At 39.6% G+C, this 24855-nt stretch overlaps 2 protein-coding genes across 2 annotated transcripts in view; one reads left to right on the top strand and one right to left on the bottom strand.

The window, feature by feature from the left end:
- si:ch211-272n13.3 (ankyrin repeat domain-containing protein 26) overlaps positions 1–9089 on the bottom strand; it is a 39036-nt gene extending 29947 nt beyond the window's left edge. Inside the window, exons 1-14 of the mRNA XM_056272546.1 lie at positions 8766–9089; positions 7967–8260; positions 6893–7007; positions 6617–6790; positions 6219–6325; positions 5093–5230; positions 4691–4848; positions 4530–4562; positions 3829–3865; positions 3659–3731; positions 3491–3548; positions 2863–3065; positions 357–489; positions 171–232 (exon numbers count right to left, since the gene is read on the bottom strand). Coding sequence (XP_056128521.1) covers positions 171–232; positions 357–489; positions 2863–3065; positions 3491–3548; positions 3659–3731; positions 3829–3865; positions 4530–4562; positions 4691–4848; positions 5093–5230; positions 6219–6325; positions 6617–6790; positions 6893–7007; positions 7967–8163 — 1488 coding nt within the window. The 5' untranslated portion in view covers positions 8164–8260; positions 8766–9089. The remainder of the gene's footprint in view (positions 1–170; positions 233–356; positions 490–2862; positions 3066–3490; positions 3549–3658; positions 3732–3828; positions 3866–4529; positions 4563–4690; positions 4849–5092; positions 5231–6218; positions 6326–6616; positions 6791–6892; positions 7008–7966; positions 8261–8765) is intronic.
- A 290-nt stretch (positions 9090–9379) lies between these two features.
- On the top strand, positions 9380–24456 carry incenp (inner centromere protein). Its single transcript, XM_056272521.1, has 20 exons — positions 9380–9550; positions 10239–10388; positions 10556–10663; positions 11159–11760; positions 11959–12010; positions 12128–12200; positions 12324–12459; positions 12549–12585; positions 12675–12774; positions 13014–13151; positions 15165–15274; positions 15378–15501; positions 15595–15717; positions 17116–17321; positions 17405–17504; positions 18322–18414; positions 20996–21076; positions 21154–21246; positions 21509–21656; positions 23847–24456. The coding sequence occupies exons 2-20, from the start codon at positions 10249–10251 to the stop codon at positions 24029–24031; spliced, it is 2649 nt and encodes an 882-aa protein (XP_056128496.1). The 5' UTR covers positions 9380–9550; positions 10239–10248; the 3' UTR covers positions 24032–24456.
- The last annotated feature ends 399 nt before the right edge of the window (positions 24457–24855 follow it).

Genomic DNA, 24855 nt, shown 5'->3' with positions numbered 1-24855 from the left:
CATTAATATCACAAATCCACAACCCTTGCAATTCCATCACAAACCTGTAGGGGTTTTCTAACTACTGGTTGGAGAAAGCCTGTTTTAGGGTGTGATGCTTTATGCATAAAATGGATTACTGTATGAAGATTTCACCAACTTTGCTTTGTTTAATATGCCTTGCGACTGACCTCTGAATCCCAGGGAGAGTCGTCATTTTCATCTTTTTCGAGCCCCAATTCGGAAAGGAAATCTGAAAAAACATGCATATCTAGTCAAATGTATTACTTATATATATATATATATATATGGTCACAAAATAAATGCCAGAATTCTTAAAGCAAAAATCGTTCAAACCATAAACTATGAAAATGTACCTCTTCGCTGGTCTTTGCTAGTGCCACCATTTTGAGGAACATTAGATTTTTCACACTTTTCCTCCAGTTCTTCCCTCTCATCCTCCTCTTCTTCTACATCCTCCTCTTCCTCATCCTCTGTGGATGCCTCTTCCTGTTCAGAGATGAGTTGAAAGCCAACATAAACAGAGCATTTTGCACTCAAGGCACTCAAAAAGTTGTACAATTCAATGAGATTAGATACATAAACGAACAAAAGACACAAAACAATTGGGATGAGCAAGAACAGATTTGTCAGGATTGCATCTTTAGTGCCTCCTACCCATAGCTACCACATCTAGAAGCTATAACTACAAACCACAAGTCACCACCTCCTATCCACAAGCTACAGGTATCATCTACAGAGTACCTGTAATGATCCTTGCTTTGACCGTCTTTCTTCCATTACAGATTCGTTAACAGAGTTCTTCTCAAGTTCTTCCTCCTTACCATCTTCTCCATCAGAATCAGAAGTGAGATCAACTTCATCTATGACGGTATAGGGGATTTCTTCTTGAAGAGCTAGTTCTGGTTCAGTCACCTCTGTTAAACGTTCATCTGCAAACTCTACCGAAAGGTCACCCTCAAGATGAGAATTGGGGCTTGAACATTGAGATTCTGGATTCATAACTGCTTCCTGTGACTTTTGATCCAAACCCTGAGATATAAAAGGGATAAATGTTGAAGGTGAGGGACTGCAGTGTTGGGGACTTGGTGAGTGGCTTGAGAAACTTGAGCTTTGTGGACTAGTTGCAGCTGAATGTTGATGGCTAGGTCCAGCAGATTGCCTTGGACTTGACAGTTGCTTGAGACTAGGGTTCGTTGGGGATCTTGGACTTGTTGGAACTGGGCTCATTGCTTTTGAAGGATTCGGGCTACCTGAATGAGATCTCACCAGGAATGGTTTTTCCAATTGTGCTGGACTAGATGTGGTGGAACATTTTGGCCTAATGTTGGAGAGGTTTGGAGACTGTGGTTGACTTGCATCATCATCAATACATCCATCATCATCTTCCACCATAGATTCATCGTCAGATACATCAGAGATCTGATCTATTTCAGAAACTTTGACCGAGCCACTTGCAAAGTCATATTGCATTTGCTTCACTTGGCTGTCGTCCTCTTGACTTATACTGTGGTCTTCATCACTTTGGCCAACAATCATGGACACTGGTATAGTTTCACTGTCATCACTGTGCTCCATGTGCTCAGGTTCTTCATGTAAAGGACTCTGGGAAAGGTGCTCAACAGGTTCTAACAATGATCTTTCTGAAGTGTTGTCATCCTGAACCAAAGTCTCTTGATGTTGATCTTTTTCTGCACTTGGCATCTCCTTAGCATCAGGTGTCCCAACACTTTTGTCTGAGCCAGACTCCCAAGAAACCTCAGGGCTCTCTGGTTCCTTCTGTCCCAGCAAGGTCAGAAATAAGTTCAGAGGCTTTTTCGTTTGGGCTTCTTCCTCCTCCCCAACATCATCCCAATCATCTTCATTATCATCTGCAGTAGTTATGGCTTTTGACTTAGGTGATGTTGAAGGAACATCCAGATTGCTGGTGTCAAGATCAGTTATTCCTTCATTTGGTCTCAGTTGAATTTCATCCGTTTCATCTTGAAGTTGTGCATCTTCACATACAAGGGTTGTCCGTTGAGAGGCCTCCACTTTTAAACTGTTCTTCCAAGTTCTCAACAGCTCCTCATCTTGATCATCATCATCATCCTCCCAATCATCATCACAATGGTTTTCATTCTTGCTCTCTATTGGATTTCTGTGTGTTCTGTCCACACTTGGTAAAGAAGTTGGACTTAGACTTGGACTGTCATTGGCCCCCTCTTTGTCCTCCTCATCTGAGAATCTTGCCTCGACCCTGACGGCTGACACAAGACAACCATCCTCTAAATCAAGAATCCCTGGAATTGGACCACCAAAAAGTGGCTTTTCAGGAATAGTTTCATTCACATCCATTTTCTCCGGTGCCTCTTGTTCTTGATCTGTCCTTACCTCCAGAGGATTGTCCCCTGAGACACCGTCCTCCATCCTTTCCCGTCCAGGTTGGTTGACATTTCCAACAGCCTTATCTGATTGTTCTGCTGTACTGAGAGCAATGGTTTTAGGAAACCCAGGAATGTTTGTAGTCTCACAAGCCACAGCAGGATCCTCTTTTTCATCTTCCTCTTCATCATCTTCTTCACCATCCTCATTTTCATCTTCATCATCATCATCTTCTTCGTCATCATCATCCTCGTCTTCTTCTTCCTCCTCCTCCTCCTCACCTTCTTCTTCTTCTTCACCATCATCGTCATCCTCATCTTCATCTTCATCAGATTCGTCCTCTTGACTTTCATTGCCTTCCATGTCTAGTTTACTACCAGAGGGCAGCTCTGTTAACTCGCTCTGCCCACCTGACACAGCAGGGTGGAATGGGTGGAATAAAAACAATAAAGAAGGAAAGAGTTAGACAGTGTACCACACAGAGACACTGAGGGTTACCTTATGGGTGCTGCTGAAGGGGGTGGAGCTCATCTGGGGTGGGTGGGGTAAAGAGGCAGGTGGGGTTGCTACGGGGGGTTGGAGGGAGGTGCTGCTGGAGGGGAATGGTCTGGACAGAGGTGGGCGGTTTAAACCCTTATCCTCACTGTCCAGTTCTGACTCTGACCCGCTCCAGGATTTGTCTGCATCCCGATCTGCTATGACTACAGACAGAGACAGCATATCACTGCACATTGTGGTGGCTGCTGGATAAGAAATACCACCTTTTTCTTTTACTTTTTGATAAAGACATCACCTCGTCTTATTTCTCTAAAATGCAACATGAACTATACAGTTTTTAAGTGATTTTAAGCAGCAAAAATGATGATACCATTTTTGTCAGATTTAAATTGGGATTTTAAATATGTTACTGAAACAAGTTTAGCCAATTTAATCTTTCCGCATTCAAATTGGATGAGAGCGGTAATTGTGTGCCTAGAACTTATATATATATAAATCTGCCAAGGAGTCTTGCCAAGATGGCTGCCAAGTGGTCTGTGTTGCCCTAAAGGGACTTTGCTACAGGGCAGGAGCTTTAAATTACAGCACAGCCACAATTCATACAAAAACATTTAAAATTAAAACCTACCTTCTATTTTTTCCCTTTTTGATGTGCTTATGAGTTTCTTTAAATTTACTTTCGGTTTCTGTAAAAAAAAAAAAAAGATTACCTAACCCAATATTACAATATTTTCAATCAATATCACATGTTATTCAGAACTGTTTTCATGCACAGTACAACAGAGCTCAGAAATACCTTTGGGCTCAAATCTAACTCGTCATCATCATCTGATGAAGGCCAGGAATCAGCAGCACCACTTTTTGATGCTCTGCAAATTAATACATTTTAGTGCTTAATAAACTTATTGAATCATTTGTAGCTGCTATCATCATCCATTCCTGTCTGATATATCAATGACATCTCACCTGCTAATGGAGTCTGTGTGGGAAATGTCCTCTGTATCTGAGGAGAGAAATATGAAAGAGATTACCTGCACTTAGGACAAAATAGACCCTAGCCAATAAATAATCCATAGCAGGTACAGGCATTTTCTTCCAATACAGCTATGGATCAATTTATCAAGATCAATTCACAATTATTTGTTGTGAACTGATGCATTCCAAGAGACCTATTCCCACCAATAAAGTATGTTTTTGTCCAGTTTCCCCCCTTTGTTTGACTAATGGGTTAAGAGCAATAAGCCTTTAGGTCACGTCTCTAGAATCTATTACATTTTCTATATACAGTAAATGCAGGGCAAAATAAGGGGCATGACAAGTGATTGCTGATAAAGTGGGACCTTATTTTATATATTTATACTACAACAAGAAATCTGTTGTTGTCAAATGTTTTTTATTGTACACTGAAGAATGGTAATGACTGGATTTTTTCATTAAGTCTCGCTTTTTCATTTCGATCTTGGTGCGAAATGCAAATAGGTCTTTAACCAAGTATGCAAGCGTACAACAAACAAAAATGGATAGCTCCTATGTCATGACACACCATGGTTTACCATTCAGCAACATGAATGCACTCATACTACTCTTATATTGTGTCTTAAACTCTGAGATGGTAAAGAATGATGTGTCTGATCTACAGCACATCAGTTGGCACACATTGGCAATACCTTTCCCTGCTACTGCAGAGCTGCTTCCTGCTGCTACAACAGATGAGTGTGGAGTGGGAAAACAGAACTAAATCAAAACACTGCACTCAACACTGCAGGAATACTGACGTACATATTTATGAAGACAGACGACACTGAAAACATTTTGCAAATGGTCTCACCATCTTTATCTAGAGCTGGCCCTCCCAAAGGCAAACCGGCCACAATACCGCCTGGGCTGCCGAGGACGGACGTCTGTTTCTTTTTGCTTGCGGTAAAATGGGAAGGTGACTGAAGGGATCTTCTCTTTGTCCCATGCTCAATGATCAGATGTGAACATCTGGAACGGAACGATTGATATGAGCTCCAACAAGCTTAAAAAACAAAGCTGTCAATGTCTGCATTGCATTTCCATTATATTAACAAAACATTGCCAATTTAACATTACCATCACCTTTTCAATTACTCCTAACAATCTTTACAATGCATCAAAATTAGATCATAGCAACACAAATCACCAACATTCATAGTTAAAACAACACACAAACTTTGTATTTAACGTCAAATGGTGAGAAAGCCCTTACGCGTGGTGTCCATTCATGACGGCATAATCATCAGAAGACCATCCCTTATCATCTTTCACCATGATGTCAGCATCATACTGCAGGAGCAAACGCACCATGCTGATTTGTCCATTGCACGCCACTATCATCAATGCAGACCTTAATAATGGGAGAAAGAATGTAAATCAGTTTTGTTATAGCTAACTAAAACCAAAAATGCTAAAAAAAACATTTACGTAAACTTTTAGCTTTTTTACATGTTCATCTTTTCTTTAGTGTGTAATTTGCTCTTTGAGCATGAAAAAGGTCTGCAAAGTTATTCTCTATATCAGTGTCACTGTTTCTGAACTCCCTGAAATGCCTCCATTGTAGTCTTGAGATTCTTCCGGGAACGAACACGTCACAATATTCCTCATTTAAATTATTCATACGCAGAATAAAGGGGCGGGGCCTGGTTGAGTTAGTTATGGTGCGTTCTATTATTTTGGTTGTTTAAATGAAGATTTTAATCACTCGTATTACTGCAATACCTTACTGCGTCCGTATCACTGCCTGTGGGTATGGGAATCGGTCTTGTTGTGAGTGTAATATTGAATGAAGCCTCGTTTCAAACGGGTATTACTAACGTGGCTAGTGTTGCTAACAGAAGATAAACTAAAACATGAAATAAAGTGAAAATTTTAGAAGTTCAAATGGCTGAGTTTTGATAAGCGCCTGGTACTCGGCCAGTGCTACCATAGCAACAGCTTTCCGGGTGGCGTCCATGTTTTTCTCCGACTCGAACGCGCAAAACATACCAGAACGCTTGAAGTGTGGAAATGGCGTCATATCTGAGGGCCGAGTCGGTTCGTTGACAATAATAGAACGCACCATTAGTAGTGTGTTAAAACTGGAGGTTATGGAAAGGGGCGTGACATTTCCCAAACACACTCGAAGCGCTTCACCAATCACAACACACTGGTCCAGCCAACCAATCAGATCACACTGTGCTTTTCTGAAGGAGGGGCTTCATAGAGACAGGAACTAAACAGAGCGCTACTGACAAACTGGGAAGAGAGGAGCTGCAACAATGTCAAATATGGAAAGAATAATGAGTTTTTTGAACATTCAAGCATGAACACCTATTCTAGTAGTGCATATTTTTTACCGTTGCTCCTGGTTCTTGACATTAACATCTGCTCCCTCTTTCAATAGAAGCTCTGTCATGTCTGTGTGGTTTTCCATCACAGCCAGCATCAGTGGAGTGTTGCCATCCTGTCAATCAAAACAACAAAACATCTCAAGACTGGATTGCATGAACTATCTAACCTTTTAATGTGCAAAACAATTATTTTTGGTGCATCCTGCCATAAGTTATATGAACCAATGTTGTGAGTAGGCATTTTTATAGTGTATACTATGCAGTGCACACTAGTTAGCACTTCTAGTTAGCTAGCAAGTTAGTATTTCTCCAGTCTGGTGCCGCAGAAATTACACTCATCACATTTATGTGAATGTACACCTTTTGTGTGTGTTTAATACTGGAGCCGAGCACTGAAGTTTCACCTTGTTCTGTGCATTGATGTTGGCTGAGTGCTCAAGGAGCCGCAGCGCCACAGGTAGGGAGGGGATGCGGGCGGCCAGGTGCAGTGCCGTGTTTCCATTGATGTCCACCAGATTGGGGTCAGCCTCATGTTCCAGGAGCAAAGACACCGAGCGGTCTTGCTCACACTGAACCGCCTACAAGCCAAAAGAAACATGCATGACCACAAATACATAGCTGTCAGCATTTATTTATATTCATCGGATTCACATAATTCCACAAGAACAAACCGAGTGTACCTTCATCAAGGCGGAGCGATTCTGATTGTCACATAAGTTTAGCTTCACTTTGCTCTCCACCAAAAACTGAACGACATCTGTGTGTCCGCAGGAACAAGCGATGTGCAGCGCAGTTCTGTGGGCAAATAAGTTCAAGTAAGAATAATAATAAAAAATTTGTTTTACTTTTATTCAGCAAGGATGCATGAAATTGATCAAAAGTGACAGTAAAGACATATATAAAGTTAGTTACAAAAAAATTCTATTTCAAATAAACACTGTTCTTTTAAACTTTCTATTCATCTAAGAATCCTGTAAAAATGCATCACATTTCCCACATAAATTAAGCAGCACTGTAATAATAAACTGTTTCCTTCCAACATTGATAATAACTGAGCATCAAATCAGCATATCAGAATGATTTCAAGGATCATGTGACACTGAAGACTGGAGTAATGATGCTGAAAATTCAGCTTTGATCACTGGAATAAATTACATTTTAACATATTCAAATAGAAAACATTTAAAATTGTTATATTTCACAATATTACTGTTTATATTTGGTCAAATAAATGCAGCTTATGCAACAACAAATTATACGTTGAGAGCCTGGAGTCATTTAAAAGATGCATAAAGAATAATTTCAACACGTCAACACGAAATCACAATCATTAAAAGTAATCGTGCATTCTTGTTAATGCGCGTTGGAGATAAAGTGGTAAATTATGTTGTTCTTTTTTTTGCAGTACTCAAGTACTCGCATCACTTCATAAAATTAAAGTTAAACCACTGGAGTCACAAGGATTACTTTAATGATATCTTTACTACTGTTCTGGGCCTTGAAAGTGGTAGTTGCGTAGCTGTCAATGGAGGGACAGAAATCTCAGATTTGATTTCAAATATCTTCAATTGGGTTCCGAAGATGAATGAAAGACTTACGGGTTTGGAACAACATGATGGTGAGTAATTAATGACAGACATTTTCATTTTTAGGTGAACTATCCCTTTAGTCTAATCACTGTGGCTGGTTGGAAAGATTCTGTATTTTCTATAATACATTTTGCTTCGTCCACTACAAAGTATATCAACGTTTACCTGTTTTCCTTATCCAGCTGATTCAAATCATTCTTCTTGGCCAGCTGTCTGAGTTTGGCCACATCTCCGCTGAACGCAGCCTTGTGGACCTTCCCGAGGTCTTTCTCCTTGACGTCGTAGCTGGCCGACAGCACGCTTGCCGTCTCAGAGGGACTCGGGGAGCCCTTCTTCTTCTTGAAGTTGAATATTTTCTTCATGGTCGGTGTCGGCACATCTCCATCAGCGGATTGTCATTCACCTGACGTTCAGGCACTGGTCACCTTGCATGTCTTGCCCATCCTCCAAAAATAAACCCTGCAAAGAGGATTAGAGTTATTTAATAATGACAGAGGCGCAGGACAGTCTGTCGTCTGCACTTTCGGTCTAAATATACTCATTCAAATAGACTGTACAAATAAAAGCTACATTCTTTAAAGTTTATCATAAAGCCCACACCTCCCTTACAAAAAGTAACACTGTGGTAGTATCAGACAGATGGTAATATCATGGTATTTTGTGACTGCCATGTTCATATAGCATGGTGTTGGCAAGGCACTCCAAAACACTTTAAAAAAAAAACATGGTATTACCATGGTACTTGTTAGTAATCATTGTTTTTATTTTAAATATGCTATAAACCAGATAACTATATAAAGTATCATATTAGAAGCCAATGCGACAAACATAACATACAAAACACGGTTGTTTAGATAGAAAAGCCATACATATGTGTTTAGAAAATCTTATAATCACCTTAACATGTAACGTTAAATCTGCAATTACAGGCAAGCAAAACAACCTGGCGAGCTTACAAACTCACCTTCATTTTCGTTTCATTGTAGGGCGTCTGCCAAGGATATTTTAAACGAGAAACAACACGAAAAGTGTTTCAAATTATGTTTGCTATCGAGTAAGACACATCGGGTTTGCTCAAACGATGAGCCGTTTACGACGCTAGCAAGCTAGCTGCTTCTGTTACCATGGTAACAGTGTGAAGATCGTATTTAATCTTAATAATTCATTATACATTTGTGTACTGCGTAAGCACGGTTGAGGAATTTGGAGGACTGTTGCAAATGCATTTTAAACCTGACCTATTGTTATGTTTAATAATATGAATGATATTAATATCAAAGCACGGAACTCGTTATATTTTGCTCTGTTTTTACACGGAATGTTAATCACGGGAACGTCACCAAGGAGGCGGGACTTCAATGCCCTCATCCTGCATTGGACAGTTTGAATCAATGACAGACAAATGTATCCTCCAATGAGATCACAGTTCGTCCTTTCCTATACCTTCTTGATTGTGATTGGCCAAATGTGTCGTGACTGGCAGTCGTATTGTTCAATTACACACAAGGAATCTTTGGACCCACCCAGAATCGACCGTTCGTAGCTTATTATTCGTCCGAGTAAAATTTTAAACTATTTAAACCGTTTTTGAGCGGGTGCCTGGAAAACAAGAGGCAGTCGTGTCGAATAGAGGAAAAAGTAACTTCAATTTAGCATCTAATGTTTATAAACAAAATAGAAGGAAGGATCATAACTTTGGATCATCGGGTCTTTGTTTTTGCAGTGCGATCGTTCATAAAGTCGAAAGAGGTAGATGACGTTTTATATCCTATTATTATACAACTGTTTAGGTTAGCTGGGTTGGCTAGCGATTCTCAATGTAACGTTAACGTTAGTCATACTTAAATAATTTTTTTTTACGTGTACCGTTAATTGAAAACCAAAAGATGTAGTTTGTGTTAACATTTGTTTATTTGATAAAATAATAATAAAAGAATCAATAAACCATGTTATGCTTTTACAATTGAAAGTGTGTTGAAATTGTATGTAATTATCTAACTTACCGGCGTCAAACGAATTGGTGAAATGACTTCCGTTTTCTTTCTTGAGAAAAACAGTCTAAATGCTGTATTTCACTATTGTAAAATGACAGATGTCAAATAAGGCAGGTTTTATGTCAACCTTTGCAGACCTGGATGCAAATGAAATGGATATGAATGATTATCTGGACCTTTTGCTCTTTGTTGTCAGGGTTTCACATTTTCCACGGAAAAGCAAATGCATGTTTTTCCATTTTCATCGAAACTCAACACAATAGTGTGTATGTAGTGTAATTGAATGCATTTTTAATTTTAATATGACAGCATGATCAAACACAGCAAAAGTGCCAGTTGGATCATAGTGCAAAGTTAATTTCTGATCAGTTGCATGCTAGTTATTTATCTCCCAAAATGCTATTGTTTACACATTTTACAGAGCCTTCCTTCTGTATTTCCAGGGGCGCCACCATGAGTTCCTTGCCGGAGTCTACGCGCTCCCTCATGCAGGTTTTTAATGGGAAGCTGCAGGATTTTACCAATGAAATTGAGACTGTCCACATGGTGTGGTTGGAGGAGATCCAGCAGGAAGCGTATCGCATGTTTTCAAGGTGAGAGAGACCGGTAATGTGAGGTGGAGTGTGTTATACGCTTAATACTTTTGTGTTCTGCGCCCATATAGTCTGTCACTAGTGGCTTGTGTCTCTTTGTGTGTTTATGTGAGATTCACTGTTATGGTCATCAGACATGTTAATAAAAAAGATGTTTTGTTGTACAGTGACTTCAGCACTGAGCCGGAGCTCATGCCGAAGACTCCATCGCAGAAAAAGACAAACCGCAGGAAACGAGTGTCGATGGATCTCAATGAGTCTCACAGCAAAAGACGGTGAGGGCTTTGACCATGCTGGTTTTCTAATGTCTTAATATTTTTGTTTATTTGCTTGGTAAAAAAACTTTTATATGTCTATAGAAACATCTTTAGAAGTATTTTAAAGGGTATAGTTCACCCAAAAAATGAATACTCACCCTCATGTCAAACCCTTAAGACTTTCGTTCATCTTCGAAACACAAATTAAGATATTTTTGATGAAATCTGAGAGATTTCTGTTCTTCCATTGACCACTACGCAACACTGACACTGACAATTCAAAAAGTTCATAAAGGGATTGTAAAACGAATCCATATGAATTTAGTGGTTAAGTACAAGTTTTCTGAAGAGACTCGATCGCTTCATATGATGAACAGATTTAATTTAGCCGGAAAAAAATCCTGATTATTAATATGTATGGCTCTGGATATCTCTCCTTTAATATACATAAATCCAAATTGTCCTCTTTTTTCCTATACTGATATAGTAAATGATGTCATTGTCTGTCTTTAGTTTCTCCAAGGGGAAACGCAGCAACTTGCGTCGCTCCTCGGTCCAGATGACCCTGAACAGCATCTCTGAGCTTGTTACGGCACACGTCCCGAACGACAGCTCTGGAAGCCTTATAGAGGAACCTGCTCGCCGCACACGTCGCAACAAAACCACCGCTCCGGCTGAAACCGAACCCGTCAAGCGCAGCACCCGTAACAAAGGTGGCGCCAAAACCAAAGAGGTGGAAGAAGTGGCAGAGAACGTTCCAGAAGTGAAAGAACCTGTTGAGGTCCAGGATTCGGGCTCCAATCCGGATCAGATCCTGGTGTCTGAAGCCGTGGTGAAGATTCCCTCCTCGGAGCGTCTGAGCGCAGAATTGATGCTGAGTGCTGGTTTGTCTCTAGGCCGATCCGCCAATAAAATCCCCATCGCTGCATCCGGGTCGCAGACGACACCTCAGGGCTCGTCTCGGACATCAGTTCGGCGCTCGCTGGTTGGGCGGCGCTCGCTGGTGGGACTCAGGCATAGCATGACCCAGGAAGCTGTTCGCAGGGCGTCCCGACGCTCTTTCCTGAAGAAGAAAGCCAGACTGGGCAACTCGACCTGCAGCAGCTCCGTCAGCGGTGAGACCATTTACATTCACAGTCAAAACTGAACTTCAAATCGCCATCTCTCGAATTAGAAATGAATAACTTGAGGTCTGTGTGAATGCCTTTTTAGGATTTATCGCTTTGTTCGGACAGTCATGCATGCTGTTTAAAGTGACTTAAGTTTGTATGTTAACTGAATGGTGATGTTTATGTCTGCACTGCATTTTCCAGAGGACATTTGTATGGACATTGAACCTGAGGACATGGAGAACAAAGAGGAACAGTGAGTTTGCTTTGAAATTTCAGCATATGATGTTTTTTTTTAATTCTGGGATTCAAACCCACAACCTTTTGGTTATCAGTCGAGATATTTTAAACGCCGTTTCTCGCTTCTGTTTAGGGTTGATGCACCACAAAAGATGGCCGAACCGCCCACTGAAACCAACCCTGAACCTGAAGTCGTCCAAATTGAGGTGAGAAATAGGAGTCACAGAACACCCACATTTAACCAAACACGGCCATTTCTGTTATGATGACAGTAAGTATTTTATGCATAGTGCCATTTGTAAATAACTCACGGCTGTGTGATATCATAGGAACCTGAACCTGAGAAGACTGAAGAAAAGGAAACTGAGATAAAAGAAGACAAACTACCAGAAGAGATTTCTGAAACTCCCAGCACCGTTGAGAACTGTCGCTTCACACGATCCATGGCTCGTACTTCAGATACAGGTACAAGTCTACCAGAGTAAATACAGAAGGTGTATATGGGATGACTAGTAAGGTTTGATTTACTGTATTTATTAATCTTCCTGTAATAGATGACAGTAGCAGGTCAAAGTCCAGAGGAGATGTCCGGTAAGCACACCATCAATTCGAATTCTTCATTATAGTTAGTGGATTAATGTTGTATATGTTTTCTAATGGTCTTTGTGGGTTTCCGTCAGGCCTACGCGTTCAGGCTCCAAGCGTCGGGCAGCTGAGTCAACAATTCAGGAAATCAACACACCCAAGAAGAAGCAATCTCCTCCGAAGAAATGCCTCACGGTATGAGTGTCTCTGACCATCGTAATGCCAGCAATCCACCTAACATGAAGCCAAAACATTCCCTGACTCTTGTAAAGAAAAGCTTTCTGCAGAAGTCCACGTTAAGTTTCTCTGTGGTTGTTTGAGTTCGTAAAAGGATTTGTATTGATTTGTGGCCTGTTGCTTGAGGATTGGATTAGCCAATCTTTGATCAGTCCAGACCATCATCCATTATGTGTCTGTTTGTTGTGTGCATGTAGAGTATTGCTCCACACATGCGCTCGTTCGTGCACACGGTGCAGAAGAACCAGATGCTGATGATGACGCCTGGATCTCTGGGCCGCAGCAACATCATGAAGTCCTTCATCAAACAATCTGCCACCAAAACCGATGTCAAGGTGGGCACACCTTTCAGACTGTTCCTCTGTGCATATTTAAGACCCCATGGAGTCGGTTTTATTAATAAAAAAAATAATTAAAAAAACGCACACAAAAAAAAAAACATTAATAGATTAAATTTGTCGTTTTGCACTTTAACATTCACAGACACTAGTCCATATTGCGATTTGATTCAAGGGATAGTTCACCCAAAAATTTTAATTGTCATTACTTACCCTCATGTTGTTCCAAACCTGTATAAGTTTTTCTTCTGTTGAACACAAATGAAGATTTGTGTTCAGATATTTTAAAGAATGTTGTTAATCCAACAGTTGAAGGCACCCATTGACTTCCATAGTAGGGAAATAAAATACTATGGAAGTCACATACTATGGTCACCAACACAGTTTAAAATACCTTTTGTGTTCTTAAAACAGAAGAAAGAAACTCATACAGTTCTATTCAAATTTATTTGTATAGCCTTTTCACAATACATATTGTTTCAAAGCAGCTTTACAGAAAGTGCATTTCAGAAATGTACATAGAAAAATACAGTTAGTTAATCATGTATTAATTTAGGGCATAACATATCGCCGGCGTTGAGTGGTCTCTTCACAGGCGTGTAGTCATATCATCGCAGGTGTTGGGGCATCTGAAGTCTCCGTGAGAGGCTGGATACAAACTGGAGCTGACGAACGCCATTTACCAACAGCAGAAAAGCAGATGGGAAATAATTAGCATAGCTGCTGTTCATAATATTAATGCATTCGATCTGATTCAACAGTGGTATAAAAGGTAAGCATTATGTGAATGCTTGGCTAAAGAGATGCGTCTTTAATCTAGTTTTAAACTGGGACAGCGACATACAGGTTTGGAACAACTTGAAGCTGAGTTTTTGGGTGAACTATCCCTTTAAGTGAAGAGCCCTACTTTTGATTTATTCATCTGAAATTTTCTCAATTCTGTGACATTCGGTGTTATACGGTAAATTCCACTATTCCGCCCACGTTGTGGAAATCATAGGGCTGTAATTTTTGTATTTCAGAGTAGTGTAATTTATTAGGTTACTTCAATGGTAAATGCGTGCTAATGTGCTTCTCCAAGTAGAAGTGGTTTTAGTTGGTAACTGTACTTCCTGTCTTTTCCCCTCAGTTGGGCTCTGGCTCTGTGGTGAGTATAAACAATGAATGCAGAACGGTGTCATTTCCATGTCAGTCAACTATTAGATTTCCCTTTTGTTTGACACTTCCTGTTTTCTTACATTATGAATGGGCTTCTTTTTTTCCTTTTTTTTTTTTTTTTTTTTGCTTAATCCTTACCTCAATAAGCCCCTTTCTCACAGCGCTGCGATCCCATAAAATTGCTAGTGCCTTCTGTGTGAACGCAAACACGTCCTGGGATTGATTCCGGAATGAGGCGCTAGTAATATTCCCGGGATCAGTCCCGGAACGCACCCTGTGTGAACAAAAGGTGTAATCAATGCCGTAAGAGGTGTGTCAGAGTGATGACGCTGAGATCGTTCGCCGGATTAGTGAAATGCTACGCAATGCACTAGTTTATGATCGAATCAGGGGAAAAAATGCACTAGCGTGGTTTCTCTAGAGTCATGTGTCTCTAGGGGATGTGTGTGAACGCACGCACACACAGATTCCATCACACTGGCAGTGTGAATGAACCAAAATCAAACGATCCCGGGAATCTGTGTGAAAGGGGCTGTACTACACTTCCTTCGGGCAGTGAAGGCACTTTGTCTAAACTGAAACAGAACTGACCATCCCATTCAGACTTTGTCGGATTAACCTCATCACTCATGTGGTGTATAAATGTGTGTGTGTGTCTCTGGCTTGGGAAGTTCACCTTCACCCATTTGTGTATCTGAGATGTTGGCAAGAACTGTTTTTATTCACTTTTCACACAGCAAAAGCAGCCGTCCTTGTATTTGGTTTAGATTTCATCGTCCTTGCCTAACCTCAGTCATTCTTCACTTAATTCCTGTAATCGTGGTAACTCTAAAATGAACACTTTTCCTCCAGGAGCGAGAACGACAGAAGTGGGACGCCTTGAACAAGAAGATAGAACAAGAGAATGAACGAAAGATAAAGATTGAGGAGGAGAGACGAAAGAAACAGGAAGAAATGAAAAGGTGGGGAGGTGCTTTTGATTGATCGACTAATTGCAATTGAATTATTAATCTAGTTTAAGTGTGAATGCAAATCGGGACTCACTGTGAATTCTGTCCACTTTAGAAAGCGGGATGAGCGTTTGAAACGGGTTGTTGAGGCTCGAGTGAAAGGTGAAAAGGAGAAGGAGCAGGAAAAGAAAAAGAAGATTGAAGAAAAAATGGCACAGCTGGAGAAGAAAAATGATATGGTTGGTAGTGAAGTTCTCAAGACTGAATGGAAACCCAGTATTTGATTTTAAGGGGGGTTTTTATGTTGTGGTGTTTCTCTCTCTCTCTCTCAGCTGCGAGTTGAGCGAATGGCAGAGGAGAAAGCCAAGAGGAAGGTGGCCACTAAACGACAGGAAGAACTGGAGCTGCGCAAGAAACAGGAAGAGGCAGCCAGACAAAAGAAATTTCAGCAAGCTGTAAGTCAACACCAGCATTTCAAGTGGAGAGACCATGTTGAAAGAAGTTTTGCAAGTATGTTAATGGGACAGCCTTCAATATTGAAAGTGTACTTCAAACTAATTGTGAATTATTTATTCTTTTTGCAACCACTTATTTTCTTTCAAACCAATGGCAAATAATATCAAGGCTAATATAAGATTTGTTTATATATATATATATATATATATATATATATATAACTACTTTTTTGGGGGGTTTGTAAGATTTCTTTTAATGTTTTTGCAAGGATGCATTCAATCAAAAATACAGTAAAAACGGTAGTATATCACAATTTTAAAACTTCTATGTGAATATATTTTGAAATGTAATTTATTTCCTATGATCAAAGCTGAATTTTCAGCATCATTACTCCAGTCTTCAGTAGGGCTGTCACTTTTGTGAAAAAATCCTGTTTGATTTGAGACATAAGTGTTCATTGAATCGATTGTAAAATCGATTTTCCATGTCTAAAGACGTTTCCATTTTCAACACCAAATGTAGGCAAATCCACGGACACCTAACAGGCATTAGGACGAGCGTAAAGAGCGCGCTTGAGACGCACAAGTCAGCAATATTTCTGATGATTTATTGGCGTGAAGTTTCGTGCACAATGACAAACAGGAGCGCAACATTCAGGGATTGAAATTAACATCCTCGACCCGCCAAATGCGGGTAAAAATGAACCACTAGCCAATTTTGCATGTTTCTATGTTTACTCACTTTGCTGGGGAAGTTCGTGTAAGCCAAATCTGCGCGGATTTAGCGCAAATACGCAACTCGTGATCCTCATGATGTATTAAATGCAGCGTATTGCAGAATCTGCGCATTTCTGGCTTACTTGAACACACACGTCACTACACAACAAATAACGGCGTGCTTGTTCACTTGCACTGAAGTAATAGCGAATATTAAAAAGCATTTGGTGAGCAGAAAAGACTTTGTTATTTTCCAGCATCCTTCATGTTCTGTGTGCTGTATTGATCTGTCCTCCTAAAACACATTTTTGGTTAAAAAAGAAAAAAGGCCGTTAAAATCGATTCCCTATTTTCGGTTTCGAAACTTGTGTTGGTTGGTCCAATCGATTTTCGAACGTAAAGTGACAGCCCTAGTCTTCAGTGTCACATGATCATTCTAATATGAAGATTTGCTGCTCAGAAAAGCATTTCTTATCATTCATGTTGAAACAAGTTTTGCTGCTTATTATTTTTGTGTAAACCATAACATTTTTTTTCAGGATTCTTTGATGAATAGAAAGTGTGCAAGAACAGCATTTATTTGAAATAGGAATCTTTTGTCACATTATAAATGTCTTTACTGTCACGTTTGATTAATTTAATGCTACAATAGCCAATTTACATACTTATCTTTTGCTTTAGGAGGAAGAGGAGCGGCGACACCAGGAAATGCTGGCTAAACGCAAGGCTGAAGAGGAGCGAGAGAAGGCCCGCAAACTGGCCGAGGCCACACGTGCTCTGGAACTGAAGAAGGAACAAGAGCGGGAGAAAGAGAAGGAGCGCGAGCGTGAGCGGGAAAGGGAACGTGAGCGGGAGCGGGAGCGAGAAAGACAGGCTGCAGCTGAGAAGTTAGTGGTGCTTTAATGTGCATGTGTTTGAAATGAAAGCATGACTTTCAAAGATATTAAATATGCACGTTTGTGTCTTGCAGAGAAAGACTAGAGAGAGAGAAGGCTGTCGCTCTTCAGAAGGAACTGGAGAGAGCAGCCAGAGAGAAAGAGAGGAGAGAGATGGAGGAGAAGAGGAAGATGGTGAGGATTTTATTGTAGTATGCCATTAGCTGTGTTTCCATCCACCTATGCGCATTTTGGATGGAAATGCCAAAATTTTAAAAAATTGTGCATAATCTTATGTGCTCAATTGAGACGGATACTTTTTTTTTTTTTTTTTTTTTTTTTTTTTTTTTTGATAAAGAGACATGCGCATATAAACTACACTGGAAACACATTTACCAAATAAATCCCTCAATGTCCAACAAAAAACTTCTGACTGCCTCAACAGAGGATGTGATTGGATAACTGGACTAACTAGCGAACCAATCGCATCACCGCATCTCAAATGTTGGTCTGGTCATTCTGAAATGCCTGAGCCAAAGTCTGTCACCAGAATGACAGATGTTTAATTCCCTCCCTGAACCGTCTCATTCCCAAACACCAGGCATCCAAGCATTTGGTATTGCATCTCGTCTGTGTGCCCTGAGTCATTTATGATGTAGGAAAAATAGCCACATTGGCTTTCCAGATTGCAGCAACTTCCATTTTCTTATTAAATATTTTGACAAATTTTCCCAGGAAGTGAGGACTTTGTTGTCTTGAACGCATGGAATGGAAACGTTGCTTTATTCGCGAATGTTTTATACGATATTCCAATTTTGCGCATAAGTTATATTCGCAACTTTGGATGGAAACATAGCCAGAGGTCTAAAATCCAGCTCCACATAACTTGATATTAAACATCTGAAGTGTTCTGTTTGCTTTCTGAATAAGGACTGAACAATCCTCAGCTTTGAAATTGTGTAGCACCTACGTTACATGACGATCTCATTAAATCTGAGTGCTCCTTTAACAGGAGGAGCAGAGGAGGGCCGAACAGGAGAGGAACGCCCAAAAGAAACAAGCCTCTGCAGTCTCCGCCTCTGTGTCCCATACAGTCACCGCTCAGGTAATGAAGTCATAGCCTTGTGCGACATAATTTTAATATTATTTCTTAATATTTTGAAGGGGATTTTGGTCAGTTGCCGAAAACGCTTAAATTAATCACTCGTATTTTATAGAAATGAACTGTTTATTAATAGCTATTACAAAATATACATTGTATTTTTGTTGTTATTTTAATTTTAAAACTGCAGTAAGTGATTTCTGAGAAACGCTATTGAGATTTGAAGTCACCAAAACAAACACGCCCCTACCCAAAAGGATCACACTCCCATATCTTGATAGCTCCGCCTCCAAATTCACAAACATTCTATGCAATACAGTAGGGATGGGACGATTACCGGTTTCACGATAAACCACGATAAAATATACTGACGGTTATTATTATCGTTTAAAATTTAATTATCATTAAAACGATTTTAATAACTCACTGTAAATCCTGTCCAGCCAGCAACACTCATCCCGCTTTCGTCTTGACGCAGGCGCAGCGCGCAATGTTTTTTTCTTAAATTATTATTATTCGAGAAGGAATGGCGGAAGCCAGTGAGATTTTTCGTGTTCGGGAGATTTTTCAGCCTTTTAAGAAGACGAAATCTGAGGTGTGGTCATATTTTCGCTTTTACAAAAGTCCTAAGGGAAACTTGATCGAGGATGGTCACCCTGTCTGCCGAACAAAACGTCGCTGCAATAGAAACACTTCAAATCTTCCGAGTCGTCTTGTGTGACCATCACCCAGTGTTGTATAGCGAACGCAAGGCAATTTAACTTTGACCTCAATACCAAAACTACGTCTGGGAAATAATTGGGCACAAAATATTGTTTTGAGTTGAAATGTTAAAATAGACGTGAAGCTTCCACGAAGAAAAGTTCGCAGCAAGTGGCTTTGAGCCAGAGACAAACGAACAACTAGGGCTGTCGCGATAACCACAATATTGCGGTACCGCGCTACTGACAGGCCAACCGCAGAGGAATGCAAGTAACCGCAGCAACCGCCAAACCGAGTTTTCTTTTTTTCATAAGGCCACCCTTCGTAGTTCGTACCATGTGTATTGAATGTTAAATAAGTTAATAATGATAACAAGACTGTTTATCATGGTGATTTGTACAGAGGCTTCGTGGATTTGGACTTAAGCCTAAACAGACAGTGAATGAGATCGCCTGAGCGCGTGCGATTACCTGCGTCTGTCTTTGAAGTCAAGTCATGTATATTCGTGAAAAGGTTGCCGTTTCCAAGGAAAGCGAAATATTTGTCGTATCATCCTTTTAACGTGTAAGGGTAGGCTATTTACCAGGAATGGCGTCAGCGCTGGTCAGCATTACACAGCGCGAGGAAGCCGTGGGGGGAAAGCAGCGAGTCACGCATTGGTCTCTATTAAGTGAAGCATTGCTTCAGCTTTGCCCAAAAGTGAAGGATTGCTGGCCAGCTGAGCCTTGAAAAGTGGAGCTCAAAGTTAAAAAAATAATTAACGCCTTGTTTCATTACATCTATCATTTAAGAAATCAGCTTTTTTTAACGTTTTCGTTGAATGAACGGTTTAATGACTCACTCAAAGACAGTCTGTTGGCATAACAATGTAACTGCGCGCTGAGTGACAGTCTTTCAATGCGCAGAGACGCTGTTTAGTTTCGGTTACATTGGTTACATTGTTTTTGTGTATGCTGACCACATCATAACACGTATTTATAGCAACAAATAAATATAAATAAATAAATGGCGGTAATACCGCATATCGCGCTATTGAGCCACTCAAAATTACCGCAAGGGAAATTCCTTCACCGCGACAGCCCTACGAACAACTTCAAACAAGACTATTATTAAGAGTGACATTTTTAAGGGATAGTAATGTATAGTTTCATTGTACACTTGTTACACCGATTTTATTTTTACCACATAATTACGGGGACATATTGAATTGAGATTAATGTTTTAAATCTTACCCGTTTATAAATCCATTTTGTACAGCGTACAAAACAATCGTCCAGACAAGATGATCACAACAATATTATCAAACTCTGTAAACAATAAATCAACTCCGATAAAACGGGGAGACGCAAGGCGGCAAGTTGTATTTGAATGAAACGAGCGCGCGTCCGTTGTGATACATGGATGTGCGCCGTGTAATAATGCGTTGCTATTGACCACGGTCATTATAAAGAAGGAAATGCCACAGAATAGAATCTTGCTTAAAAAACTGCATAGAGCTGCTTGTTTTATTTGTTGTTTGTTGATTTTCAAATATCAAACTTGTTGAAATGTTTTCAGTGTGAGCATCAGTTCTTTTTGAACATTTTCATCTCATTTTAACAAAACCGTGATAATATTGATAATCACGATAATTTTGGACACTATAATCGTGATATGAAATTTTCATACCGTCCCATCCCTACAATACAGGCACCCCCCCATCACGAGTGGACACGCCCCTTAATGCTGATTGGCTACAAATGTTTTGGTGCTCTGTCCGATCCACTTTCAACCGCGTTTCTCAGAAGTTGCTTACTGCACCTTTAATACATTTTAATGTTACATTTTCGTTTATACTTAATACATTGTGAATCCAATTTTTTAAAAAAAAATTATTTAACAGGTCTCAAAAACACAAGCAGCTAACATGCTCAACTCCACTATAACTAAGAGTTCAGCTCTAAACATGACTGTAGATATTGAGGTAAATGCCTTTCCTTTCCTGAGTTACGTACTACTAATAAATATTTTTACTAAAGCTATATTGTTCCATTTCCACAGAACTCTGGCATGAAAACTCCAGTTGGCAAAGGAGCCGCTCAAAATAAGACCATAGATCACGGAGCTGGACTCAACGTGACCGTGGACATTGAGGTGAGGTCAAGGCAACTGTGATGCATCTTTTCCCTGCTAAAGGAGGGAACGTGTCAGATAATATTAGTAAGCACAGAATATTTCCCAGAGAAGGAAAAAAGATGAAGACTTAACCTAAATTAAACTCAACCTTAATTTTTTTTGAGTTCTAGTTTGGTTTTGGGTTTCGAGGGTTGTTTTTTGTGTGTAAAAGCATTTAAAGCAATCTCAGGTGACTAGAACAGCTGGTTTCTGACCCCATCCCTTGTTTTATACCTTGCAGCAATCTCCACAGTCCTACCAGATCACTCCTAAGGGCCAGAAGGTGACCGTTTTAGTGAATCCAGAAGATTACGGCATGGACCAGAACAGCGATGACTCAACAGATGATGAATCTGCACCCAGAAAACCCATCCCGTCCTGGGCTGAGGGTATGATGCTTTTTTGGCAAATGCTGGAAATGTTTATTTGTAGTTAATTTTCCATCTGTGCACTCAGTGTGACTTTTCACAGTTATAAGTAAAGTGATAATCTATGGGAAGATTTGGATGTATTGGAGATAAAGAAACACCCGTCGTGAAGCGAAGTGCATTCAAATGGTTTAATGCACAGCTAGTCGTGGATTATCCCACTTATACCATGGTCATTTGCCAGCATTGACAAGTAAAAACTGTTATTGATGTTTGCAGGGAAATATTTGACCGGAAAGGGTAAAAATAATGGTTATTTTTGACAATTACAGCTCGTTAGATCTTGCATTCTGCCCGCTTTGAATCAGACACAGAGATAAAGTAGTGTGTAAGATTACATTTATTTTAATTAATCAATTATAGCATTAATTTAAATTATCGCGAGAGATGGAAATGACCTGTGTCTGAGCCAAGGTTATTTTTGTAAACTGAAATAAAATAGAAAATTCAACATAAATTAAACTAACAACAGTTACTGAAAAATGAAATAAAATAATTAGCGAAAATAAATTGTTGTTTTCGTAAATGATAACCTTTCATTCTGTACTGGAAATACACATTTTTCTATTCAACTACGCTAATTTATTTTTCAATGTAGGACCGTTGCACTTGAGTCTTGCGTCTTTTAAAAAGATGCGTCTCAAGACCTTGTGCTTTTGACACGAAAAAGCGCAAGCTTTTCAAAGCAAAAACCACTTTCTATCATGTCTAGACCTTATGCAAATACAGTTGTACCTTAATTCGAAGTAAGATAACCATCTCATGTGAAACTAAACAAGAATCCACCCATATTAGACAAGATATAGCACACTGAGCCGAAATGGAAGTTTTTGAATAGGTCTAACACTACTAGCCTATTCATATACAGATACTCAATAAAGTAATCAAATGGAAAATAACACTGGGTAGTATTTTAGTCCTGAATAAATTAAATACATAGGCTATTAATCCTGATTCCTTTAACTTAAAGCCATCTTTTGTTGTTTTGACAACAAAATTAATGACAGACACATATGGCTGCGTTCACTTTAAGAGCTAGTGCACGTATCCTGTGTTCATTATGGCATGCGTTTTATGCTTATTAAAGACAAAACCGACTATATTTAGAGTATAGCCTACTCACAAAGACCGAAATTGACAATTTTGCGTGTTAAAACAATATAATCCGCGAAAAATAGTTACTAGCCAGCTGTTTTTGAGGCGGATTTTCTATGAATGTGCGCATAGAAAATAATCTCAGAGAGCGCGCGAGCACTGATTAGTTTAAAATCGCTTGAATGTTTAAACTGGTAAGACTTAAAAAGACTTCAGTCACGATGCACTGCTGGTGAATATTCCGTCATGTCCCGACCTTACAGTCTATGGTCCCGACTCCAAAACGCGAGTGTGTATTATCGCCGCAGCGCTTGATGCCTGCCTTGCGCAACACATTATGAGAAGAGATAGAAGACGCGCGCGGCACCGCTGAACACTCACGCTGTTTGTGAAATTGCGTCTGGAAGATAGTTGTTAAAAGAATGATTTGATTTTATTATCTGTGTGGATTACGATTGCGGGAATTTCCCGCATTATAAATGGGAGACCTGCGGGAATGATTAGAATTATGCGCAATACCCGCAATCCCGCGCCGAAATTCGAGCCCTGGTTCTGGACAGGAAGGATAACTCTGGGAGTTGGAAGGGGTGTGATCGCGATTCTGCCTTCTCACATCGCGATACAGGATCGTGGACCTGAGTATCGCGATTTCGATTTTATATCGCGTATCGTTACAGCCCTAATAAAAACTAAATGGAAATGTGTTTACAAAATTAAAAACTAACAAGCCCATTAATGAAACTAACTTAACTTTTATAGGAAATTTGAAAATTAAAATAAAAACTAATTTAAAAATGCAAAACTATAATAAACTTGGTCTGACCAGCATCTTTCTAATAATAGTAGAGTTATGAGTTTCAAAAACAGCAATGTTACCCCCCTCGTTGCTGAGAAATATAATGTAGCGATTCAGTATTAAAACTATTAAGTAGGGTTGGGTATATCGTTTAAATTAACGATTCAGATTCTGCTTATCAGCCCACACAAAGTACATGATTATTTTGCTGTATCTACAGCATGTTACTGTATTATTTTAAAGCGATGTGTTTTGTGCAGGTATGCAGTTGCAGCAGTCTATAATGAAGCACTATTACAACCCACTGGATCTCAATTCATATTTTGGAAAGCCTGAACCACCCAAGCTGGAGGCGATCTTCAGGCGGACCAAACCTCGCTTCTTCAAACGCACTAGCTCAGCTGTCTGGCATTCTCCACCACGTTTGGGAAATTTGGGCAATTAATAAGCAAATGTACTTTTTTTTTTTTTTTTTTTCTACTTTTAGTCTGTCGTCTTTTTTATGTTGTTGCCTTTTATACTTTAAGCCCACTTTAATAAAGCCTTTTAAAAATCTATATGTAAGTAGATTAGACTGGGGGGAAAAAAGAGCAGAATGTGTAATTTAGATTACACAAAAGATGGAGTTTGATGACTGGATGGACTGTCTCTGTTTAATTACCTGGTTTGTTTTTAAGTGGGATTACATTATCACCCATGTATTTAAATATAGCGTCACGTGTAATAAATTCGGAAGTGTACACAGGAGCTGCTACAAATGGGATGGTAAAGTAGATGTAGACAATATGGGGGTGGTGTTTTCCCACAAAATTCACTTCACGAAGAGTGTCAGATTACTCTGGACTGTCAATAAAAGGTATAATTTCTAAATGTTTGCGGTGTGTGTTATTTATGGTCGTTTATGATTGATCTGATTTGCATATGATTTGCAATATATGTTGGAGCCATGGTTGATGGGATTTGTTGTTTATGATTTAAATGGTTGGTTATGATTGATGTGATTTGATAAGGCAAACTGGATACTAAGCATCAGTTGCAATTCCTTGCTTTAAAAAACTTTATGGGGAAAAATGTACCTCCATAATTTAAATAAACTCCTTTTTTTATGTTGAAACGTGTTAGTAATATGATGGAGATATGGAAACCTACTGCATAGTAGTAATGAATGGGAACAAAACAATGCATTACTTTTGCTGTTTACTTGAACATTGATAAGGGTATGTTGATAAGCATCTACTAAATGAATAAATATATAAAGTAAACATGATT

Source organism: Rhinichthys klamathensis, unplaced genomic scaffold (assembly GCF_029890125.1).
Source record: "Rhinichthys klamathensis goyatoka isolate OS25496 unplaced genomic scaffold, OSU_Roscu_1.1 h1tg000341l_1, whole genome shotgun sequence".
NCBI classification, from domain to species: domain Eukaryota; kingdom Metazoa; phylum Chordata; class Actinopteri; order Cypriniformes; family Leuciscidae; genus Rhinichthys; species Rhinichthys klamathensis.
The sequence above is the reverse complement of the archived record's forward strand: the minus strand, read 5'-3'. Positions and strand labels throughout refer to the sequence as shown.